This window comes from Priapulus caudatus, unplaced genomic scaffold (assembly GCF_000485595.1).
Source record: "Priapulus caudatus unplaced genomic scaffold, Priapulus_caudatus-5.0.1 Scaffold1710, whole genome shotgun sequence".
Lineage (NCBI taxonomy): Eukaryota > Metazoa > Priapulida > Priapulimorpha > Priapulimorphida > Priapulidae > Priapulus > Priapulus caudatus.
The window spans coordinates 22683-33766 of record NW_014578771.1 but is presented as its reverse complement, the minus strand read 5'-3'; the positions used below and the strand labels follow the sequence as shown (position 1 = coordinate 33766).

Genomic DNA, 11084 nt, shown 5'->3' with positions numbered 1-11084 from the left:
ACAACAGCACGCACAGACACACGCGCGCCACCAACACACGCACGCACAGACACACGCGCGCACCACACACGCACGCACAGACACACCCGCACCAACCACGCACGCCACAGACACACGCGCGCACCAACACACTTCACGCCACCAACACCGGCACGACGGACACAACACACGAACGCACAGACAACACGCGCGCCACCAAACACGACGCACGCACGGGCACAGGCGTCGACAACAACACAACACACACACGACAGACACCACGTGGCCACCAACACACGCACGGCACACGCGCACACCAACGCACGCACGCCACAGACACACGAGTTCAGACCAACACACGCACGCCACGGACACAGGCGCACAACAACATCACGCTATAATTGCTTATATTAGTTATAATTTTAAGTTATTATTATATATATATTATAATATATTATATACTATATTAATATTAATTAGTTAATATTAGTTATAATTAAGTTATAACGAACATGTAAAGTCACACTGGCGTGGTTACTATCATATACACCCCCGTAAGGCACGCACGCATTGAACGCGCATACGCATCACGTTTACGATATACACACCGGCTCATTGCCTCCTATTCTGGTTTTACATTGACCGCGCGAAAGCTACCTGCTGTTTGCTTGCTCGTCTGTTATTATGACAAGTCGCACGCGACTTACTTTTACAACCAGTAATATTATTTTAATGTCGTGCAGAACAAAGCCTTTATCGGCGAAATAGCTAGCGACTATACGAACTTAAATTCCTCACAAATCTACTTCGTTATCACCCACTTATAATGGCTCAATACGCATACGTATAACACTTGCTTTCTGTATAAGGGCCGATGCAGCGCGATGTTCGCAGATGGTTAGTGTGGTGGGCCATCTGTCCCACAAACTGCGTCGAATCCAGGTTGCAGTAGCTGCAGTTCTCCAAACTCTTCGGTCGGCCTGTAGGAGATACAGCGAATGAAATGTTGACCCGCCTCCAGCATAACTACCGGACTAATGGCCCTGCTCACACATGACGATTAGCCTAGCGTATGCCGGACGCATCAAAATTTCTCCTAAAAACGCTGTGAATACGCTGAACTATCGACGGCTGTTTTTTTTCAATTTTGGCGTCATACATAAGCGTGATGTACAAACGAGTTGCGACGCGCATACTTAACGTATTAGTAAACGTATATATAGAACGTTTCATAACTCTATAGATAAACTTATACCAACGAATGCTTAGGTGTATGCCGGCGTTCAAACTTATCGCCAACGGATAGTCTAACTTATGCATAGCGCCGCGGCCAGCCGTATCGCCGGACGATCACGTGTCGTAGCTTATAAAAGGTCCGCCTCAACGATTCAAATCATAACCGCCACTAGACATTCGTCGTATCAACATCACCGTCGCAGTATCAACATTGCACATACCATTTTTATATACCAATTCCCCTAACACGCTGCCAATTAGCGCCATTATACGGGTAGCTTGCTAAGTTAGAAACACGTTTCAGGTAAGTTCTGTGGTCGTCCGCGCAACACGTCAATACGTCAATATGCGTTGGAGACAAGTTACACATTAGGCGTTCAAAGCCACGTTACTCATAACGCTTAAAAATAAGGTTATGGCGTACGCTAGACAATTATCTCGACGTATTCTCGGACTTATGAGTAATTAAAAGTAACGTGTGTGAACATGTTTCAACGATTGAAATACTTACCTACAACTTACATGGCTCCGCGTATGCGGACGTCTATGCGGCATACGGCTGGCATGACGGTCCGGGAAATTTTGGCATGCCTCAAAATTTTTTGAAGACCTCGCCGTACTACGTACGCGATACCAGCGTTGCTTCAGCGGCGCTTCAGCGTGCTAAGCGTGCTTTCAGCGCCTGCTTCAAGCGTGCTACTTTAACTTATACAAAGCTTTACCCATAAACTTATCGACGTTACGCCCAGCCGTATTCACCAAATTTTTGATACGGTCCGCATACGGCTAGGCCCTAAATCGTTCAATGGTGTGACAGCCGGCCATAAGTCGCAAGTCATGTTTGAGTAAAAAAAATTGAGCACAGCACGCACACAATGCATGTCATATGGACAAAAATAAGATTGTTTACAAAATAAGTTTCCAAGTGCCATATTTTAATTCCGGATATATAGGTTTCAGATATCTCTAGTTATTATAGTCATATTTTTATTATTAAAAAAAAAAAAATTATTGAAGGGCCCCTTACCGCGAAAACGCTTTATCTCAAAAGCCTGCATATTCCGCAGAATAGTCGGTTTCGGATCATCAAATTGCTGTAGATCGGTCAATTCTTTAGATATTAGCAAATATTATATATATTTTAAAGGCTAATAAATGATCTATTTATTTATTGCATATAAACTTCAATGTACTAGAATTTTACGACTTAATCCTGGTTTCTGCAGAGCGGTCTCACAAATATTACCCCGCGTGCGCGAGGATTGCTCTGACACTATCATTGGCACCTCGTAGTCGGACGCGTATTCCTCCGGGGGAAGGTAAACGTTAACATTGGCGATCACAGCGGGCCTTACCGCTTCAGCGGTCGAGATTTTTTCCGGGAATCACGCGGCTGAGCGTCTGTGGCCATACGAATTACTATCGCACACAAAGCCGGTAACTCAGAACTGCATCATTGCCGCTAGCGATGCATTTTCGTTATTATGATAATGGTGCATGATGATGCAAGGAAGATAAAACTCCATGATGAAAAGATAATGCCATTGAACTTTCGCCCGACGATTCAAATTTGAGGATGTTGCAGTGGTGCGTGAATTCTTATTGATAAAAACAGCGAATTGGAGTGAGATGATACGAGTAATTCCCATTGTAAAGGCGATAACCGCCAAGGCAAAAGACAATTTTATACAGCTTTATTAATTGGGCACATTTCGCCTGCCAGCCATGAACTTGTCCTATATTAGTGACCATTGGCGAGAGCCGAGGCAACGTCGCGCCAGGACGCGTATTAACCGATCACGGATAGGGCACGTACGTGTGCAAAAAGTTGTGGAATGTTACATTAGCCACAATGTCCAATTCTGCATGCACTATCTCTGAATCTCACAGGCACGTCCGCTACGTCCCGCCTCGCGGGTAGTGATTGCATAAAATTTACCATTGATTACATGTTAGCTTACTACACATGGTAATATAATAACTATTGAGAAACTATTACTATAAGACTTAGAAATAATAAAAAATTCGCACGTTTATGGCGTCCATCACTCACCAAATAAGCGAACATATTATTTGAAAACTCACAAGCGCTAGACATATTACGTATGCGAAGAAGAAAAAGTTGAAAGAAGATAAACCTAAAGAATTTTACTTTTTCTCTGAAACCAAAATCGACGTGTCGCGACGCGTTAGAATGACGTAAAAGGCGAAAACTCGGAATTATGGCTGAATTTCAATAACGAATGCCTAATCGGAGCATCTGGCTGATCAGGGTCTAGCCCCCAGCGGTACAGCCGGAACGCTACCCTGGTACTAAATACTACTATTCTAATATGCCGCGATTCGACCGTACCTCGCCACTCACTAACGCGTCATAGGAGTTCGCCTACGCCCGTACTTCCCTAACCCTCAACCCTACCCTAACTCTAACCCTACCCTAACTCTAACACTAACCCTAACCCTAACCATACAGCTTTAGATAGATAACCAGGGCTACGCTCGGTATACCGGACCGTACCCAGCGCGTACGTTCCGGCTAGTACCCTGGGCGACATAAGACCCTATCAGCCAATAACTGATGTACTTGTAGGTGTGATACTTACTTGCGTTGCACGGACCGACGCTGTTAAACAATACGGGATCGGCCGGTTCCATTGGAACTACAACAGCAAGAAAAATACGCCTAGACAGCACATGATATCGCAATTGGCATGGTATTTTCGCAACGAGTAAGCAACAAGAAATTGTGATTGAAAGTAAAATGCAATGGAAAAACGACACGACACCCACACGTACACACACACACACACACACACACACACACACACACACACACACACACACACACACACACACACACACACACACACACACACACACACACACACACACATACACACACACACACACGTACGCGCGCGCGCGCTGGGCACGCCTATGTTGCCGGGTGAAAACGCATGTGTGTATAATATCGTATTTTGTTATATGGTCGCGAGAAATTTATGGTAAAGGTGACATTCAAGTTCACATTTATTAAGTTACGTTAGTCTAATGAATCGCAAGTAACCTATGGTTTGTAATAGACGTGAAATTCTCCTTCTTCTATAATGACGTATCGGAGCCTATACGTCCGCAGTTTTATTGATTTAATTACCCCACCCCCAGTATTATTAGGACACCAGTGATTTTAATTATAGCAATGCAATTATCGCCAGGTTGCTCGGTCCACATAGAGTTATGTCGACCTTGAAAGTCAATGTTGCCCTCGAGCTCCTGTCACAATGATTTCCTCGGTCCACACAATCCCACGATTGCTCTTTCAATCAGAGAATAAATGTATAACATATAATATGTTATTTGTTACGCGCTTAAGCCTCTAGATAACACGAATTTATTATTGCAATGTTGCAAAAGCTTGAAAATAGCAGCCGTGTAAAAGGCAAGGCTGTTTTTAAGTTGTCAATAGCGCAGTTGTACAAGTAATTTCCGGTAAAACCGTCGTCTGTTATTACATTCATTTGGCAGCTTTCGTTAAAAGCCATATCATGTCGCCGTTCTAGATATCTGCTATTCACTTACGTGTATTATAGTGTATTACCAGTAGGCGGACGGCTATTGTGAAATATATTAGTCCATTACGTATTCCACGTTTGAATCGTTAACCATTCATAATTTTATGAGGTACATTCTATAATCAGCGTTCGGAAAAATCCGCCCTGATCTGATTCGTTCCACACAAATTTCTCTATTCGCGCATGGTATAGCATATATTCGCGTATCGCACAGTATATGCCTTCAGTAGAACTCAACAATGCTGAAAGGGACGCGATGTTATTACTTAAAGAGATCAAGAGATAAGAGGATAAGAAAATGTGAGCGATTTATAACGTACTAGATATAATATGGCTATTATATAGCAACTGACCGGCTCTAACGTGACGCCTCCGCGAACGACAATACGCGGCCACGTGCTGGAAGCGATACACACACTCGTCGGCATTCCTAACCTTGTGTTTACCTCGCGATCTATATGCTACTGTACCGAAACACTGCCCCCCCCCCCAAGGACGTGTACAACGTTGTTGCCGTCTTTCTGATATCCGGATTGCAGAAACGCTACAATCTCTTCATTCATGTTTTCCGGGAAGCGTCGAATCCCTCACGCCCTTTCCTCCGCCCGCGCGCACCACAACAACGCATGTCCCGTGTATTCCGTCGTGCAGTTTAGACAGAAGACGATTGACGCAGAAATTCGGAGAAAACTTTTACGAGAAACTGGAACACGGGAAGAGCAGCCATCGGGAGAAGACGCTTACTTGTTCTCGTCTGAATGTCCATGATGATGCAGTCAAGCACGCATCGGCTGTCGTAGGTGTAGCCGTCGCTGGCGCACACAGGTGAGTAGATCTCCGGACATCCCAGTATGCAGTCAGTGTTCAACATTGCCGCTCGCGGACTTTCCGCACAGGTCAATCCTGAATGGCAACAGAAGAACAATGGTCAGTAATCAGTAATATCAGAGGTAGATAATGACAAATTTATCTATTTATCTTTTTAATAATAATTATGATTTATCATTATCTGAATTGTCATTATCTACCACTGGTAATATGAGGTCATTATGAAATCAAAGTTAACGCTAGGAGGGCATTGTTTCATTTAATAATATAGTGGCAATAGTCACGCCAGCTATAGGGGGTCAAAGGTCTAAGAAACGATAAGGGTTCAATAGTCAAGTCAACGACATGGTGCCAATGGCTATGTCAACGACATGATGTCAATGGCTATGTCAATAATATGATGGCAATGGCTATGTCAACGACATGATGTCAATGGCTATGTCAACGACATGATGTCAATCGCTATGTCAACGACATGAAGTCAATGGCTATGTCAACGACATGATTTATTCAATGGCTATGTCAACGACATGATGTCATTGGCTATGTCAACGACATTATGTCAATGGCTATGTCAACGATATGATGTCAATGGCTATGTCAACGACATGATGTCAATGGCTATGTCAACGACATAAAGTCAATGGCTATGTCAATGACATGAATTATTCAATGGCTATATCAACGACATGATGTCAATGGCTATGTCAACGACGTGATGTCAATGGTTATGTCAACAATATTATGTCAATGGCTATGTCAACGACGTGATGTCAATGGCTATGGCAACGACGTGATGTCAATGGTTATGTCAACGACATGATGTCAATGGCTATGTCAACGACGTGATGTTAATGGTTATGTCAACGACATGATGTCAATAGCTATGTCTACGACATGATGTCAATGGCTATGTCTACGACATGATGTCAATGGCTATGTCAATGATATGATGTCAATTGTCAAATTGACCATAACAGGTCGGCGTACGGGAGGCCACTGGCACGCCATCAAGAGGGCGCCAGGCGTGCTTGTCGTGATGCTTACACTACAACGGCCGTTAAGATCACGGATTCGCGCCGAGGGAGGGTCTACGCGATTGATCCATACCGTAAAGAATCTCTTCAATGATAGATCGTAGGTGATTTTTGATCCGCGGAGTTCCTATATATCCGTTTGAGTAGAAATTCCTTTGCTATAAAGGCGCTTTACGTATTATTAGCTCTTGATATTATAGAGATTCTACTAGTTTGAGCATAGGAAGGCAATAGTTCGTTAACATACCAGCGCATATAATGAGGAGGCAGCCGAGCGATGTCCAGGCCATGTTGCGTTGGAGAGCTTCCAGATGCACGATGCTTCCAGCCACAGACCTGCCGAATGAATAATCGGTAGCCACTAGCCACAGGACACCGACTCAGCTTTAGTCAGGTGGAGGTACGTCCGCACCTACACACAAATGAACGTTCGGTTACGCCTCCGCGTGCAATTCGAACAACATGAGTGCCGATGAATGAGAGGTGGCGGTCTAGAATCCGGGTCTCACTCTCACTCTCTCGTGTGCATGGCACCGGACATCCCAAGGATATTGCTATTCCGGCCGTAGAGCCACGCGGACTGCATTCCTGCTGCTGTTAGACGCACGAATCTGCTGTGTATATTTCGCTCGCAATATCTCACGCTGATCGCTGACTTTGGGCGATGGATGCAGTCATGCGAGGTTTACATTTATCGAATTCGATGTTGTGGTGAAGAGTAAGGTTGCGGAGTGATTAAGGATGAGCAATCTTCGGATGTGTATTCCAGTATAGAACGGCGTCATGGCCGTTGTTGTGACGACCCTGGTTAAGAGTTGAATTCGTTAACTTTTCGTGCATGGCCGATCTACAACATTAGTATATAACGCATAACCACTACTTAGCATATCTCACTAGACTCCACTCTAGCATTGCCTCCAGTGCACGCATTGCTCAGAATATTGCACTAGTCTAGAGCGCCGAGTTATTGCTTAATAAGTCTCTCTAGTCTATAGGCCCAGTCTAGCCTACAGAATATAATAACCCCTACACAACTCACTCCACAGGTCTTAAATCCCCACTCATTGCCCGACCCATTTATTATTGTTTACGCTGCTTTTCATGCATGCGTGTGTTCTGGCTATATAAAAACTAAAACGTATAACAAGTACAGATATGTTTCACTGTGAAATGCGGGCTTCATCATACTTTCTTTCAATGTTAATTTATTGTTTCTTCAACAGATAATAACGCCAGTCCATATCTGGTTCTCGCAGACTCGAGATTCGACCACCCATGGCCCCGGTACGTAGAATCGAAGTCGCTCATACATTGCAGTAGTCATTCTGACTGATGATTACTCGAGCTCATATTACTCATAATGATTACTCCAAGCTCATACTAGCGCCTTCTACATTCCGAATGTGAACACTATCGCAGTGAATCCGTTCACATTCGCACGCGCTATACCATTATGACGCCGGGGCACGATGCGCCTATTTACACGATGCGTCCTAGACGCACGTCTAGGACGTACGTCCAAAACGCACCGTGTATGACAATGCAAATGTATACCCTTGCGATATCGGATGCACAGGACGGATGTTCTAATTTCTTCCGACGTTGCGTTTGCATTATCATACACGGTGTACGTCCTAGACGTACGTCTAGGACGTACGTCTAGGACGCATCGTGTAAATAGGCCTTTAACGAGCTCCACGAAATCCCGTTGCTATGACGAGCTGAAAAAAACTGTAATACGCGCACCGAAACTGTCAATACTGCGAGTTTCCAGCGAGAACATGTCGCAAAATGTAAAGGTGCGTGTACGCCTACGCGTGTGGCGTCCACGCGTACATACGACGCGCCACGGATCACCGACAATAATATCAGCCGAGGTTGGTCAGCAATAATCTCCCGAGTGGGGATGCCATTTTTTGTTGTGGCTCGGACGCTGAATAATCCGCATCTTCCAGCAATCACGATTTGCACCAATTCCTTTCTTTTTCCTGCTCTCGTTGCGTGATGAGAGAGAGAGGCAGCTATGGAAGAGACAGAGAGAGGAGAAGAATGATAGAAATATGATTATGACCGTTGCGAGGCGACGCGTCGCACACGCATCTTTCTAATGCGCTGTACACACGATGAGACGGAAATAACAAAGTGATTAGCCAACGATTCAGCTTGGCTTCCGAGATGATAGTGTGTTTGTGTGTGTTGTGTGTGTAGTGTGTATGTGTTGTATGTGTGCGCGTGTGCGTGTGCGTGTGCGTGCGCGTGTGCGTGTGTGCGCGCGTGTATGCGCACGCGTGTGTTTGTGTGTGTTTGTATGTGTTGTGTGTTGTGTGTTGTGCATGTGCGAGCGTGTGCGCGCGTGCATGCGTGTGTGCGTGCGTGTTTGCGTGTGTCTACGAGCGTCCCTTAGTAGATTGTGTGTAGAAATTGTGTGCACGTACGTTCGTGGGCGCGTGCGTGCGCGTGTAAAGTAATAGAAGACGAGCCGCACCCCTGAACACATCACCGTAACCACGGTCGCGTAACAACCAACGTATAAGTGTTTCTTTCGCTGATCTTGATGTTGCTTTTGGAAATAATCTTTCGCGTGAGTCTCCTATAATGTGTGTTTGAGAGAGTACGGTGTGCGTGATGTTGCAGATGGTCGAGGCACACACACGCACACACACACACACACACACACACACACACACACACACACACACACACACACACACACACACACACACACACACACACACTATCGTACGTACGTACGACGACACTCGCCCGTAAGCCGATGAACGCCGAGCAGCCGACGGCGTTGTCGTGCGACGTCGTCGCCGTCCACATCGTGCAGCCGATCACGAAGTCGCAGCAGGCGAGATTGACGATCGTCAGGTTGGCGGAAGTGCGCAGCCGACGCACGGCGGCGATGATGAGAATGACGAGACCGTTGCCGACCGTCGTGACGACCGACGCCGACACGACGATCGACAAGAAGACGGCGTTCGCCGTGCTGCCGCCGGAGAAGAAGACGCGCTGTCTATCGGCGTCGCTGCCGACGTCCCATCGGTCGCCGTCCGACGCGTTGCCGTTGCTGACGTTCAAAGAGGCGTTCATCGTCGAGTGTGTTCACACGTGTGTGAATCGTTCGCGTCACACCGTACTCGTTCCACTAACGTACTTCGGAACAAACAACTGCTCCACTGTAATCTTTTACACTGTCTCGCACTCGTTAAAAATTCCGGAGTTAATTGAAAGCGACAACTATCTCGTTACACTGTCTCACACTCGTCAAATTTGTAGTTTATTTATATAATTATATGCGAATTTTATGTAAGTAAACCCTGTGGTAAGCGTCGCTCGACGCGAAACGTACAAGTGGTCCTTTATAGGCAGGTATTCTTCTATAAAGGCTGTCCGCGCTTAAAAATTGTGTGTTCAACTTCACTTCTACTTGTTTAGTAAGAACGACAATCGTGGCGAGAGTGAATACGTGAAACCCGCGTAGTGTGCGCGGTAGATGCACGCGTGTCCTTCCTTATGTAGCTGAGCATGCGCGCCGCCCGCGCTTCTTGCCGATATCTTACGAACAGCGACGATACCGACACAGCATTAAAAATATCACAAGCGCCAACCAATCACGAGCTGCGAATCAAATCCGCCGCGGCTCGGCGCAGCACGTCCTGAGCTGTCGGTAATGAGGCTGCAGTCGTCGTAAGTAAGCAGATACTTGTGTGCACCTCGCGTGGCTCAATTACGCGATTACGGCTCGATTACTGAGGCTAATGATAATGAACTCGATGCGACATCTGAACCTACTACTAACACAAGACATAGATATACGCCAGATAGACTTATTTAGAGGTTAAAGGTTTTCCCACGTACATTTTTGTAACAAAACCACTGTAAAAACGCAAGAAAATAACTCACTCCACTTTAACTAAACGTTAGCTTTGAAACTAAAACTGCAAGAATATGTATCAAGCCTATATTTGCTCAACGAAAAATAACTCGAAAAATCGCTTTCGACGCGGTTCGTAATAACATGGCGGTCGAGTTAAAGGCTCATTATTGATGAACGATACGTAATACGTCACCAACATCGCCGCAACATAGTCTAAAAGATTTGAATGAACGCATTCCCGAGCAATTTTATTTTACTTATCACACATATTACTATAGGCAACGTGCAACGTGTAATGTTCAAATAATTCCATTTTTGCTGATTTGAGTTGCCGCCTTGCAAATTTCGGGAAGACACCTGTATACACCCAGTGACGAGCGCTCTACTGGTGCAACCACAAAGCAGATCAAGCTGATGCTCTCACATAGTGTGTGCCGGTGTCTTCGTGTTGGTTGTGTGCCCGATGTGTTGTGTGTGTGTGCGCGTGTGTGTTGTGTTCTGTGTTTGTGGTTGTGTGTGTGTGTGTGGTGTGTCGCTGCGTGATCTTCT

The 11084-nt window shown here is 45.5% G+C and overlaps 1 protein-coding gene across 1 annotated transcript in view; it reads right to left on the bottom strand.

The window, feature by feature from the left end:
- Positions 1-9748, bottom strand: part of LOC106817392 (serine protease inhibitor dipetalogastin-like) — a 21123-nt gene extending 11375 nt beyond the window's left edge. Inside the window, exons 1-4 of the mRNA XM_014822057.1 lie at positions 9396-9748; positions 6900-6988; positions 5532-5690; positions 3819-3875 (exon numbers count right to left, since the gene is read on the bottom strand). Of these exons, the coding sequence (XP_014677543.1) occupies positions 3819-3875; positions 5532-5690; positions 6900-6988; positions 9396-9748 (658 nt within the window). The remainder of the gene's footprint in view (positions 1-3818; positions 3876-5531; positions 5691-6899; positions 6989-9395) is intronic.
- Between the last annotated feature and the right edge of the window lie 1336 nt (positions 9749-11084).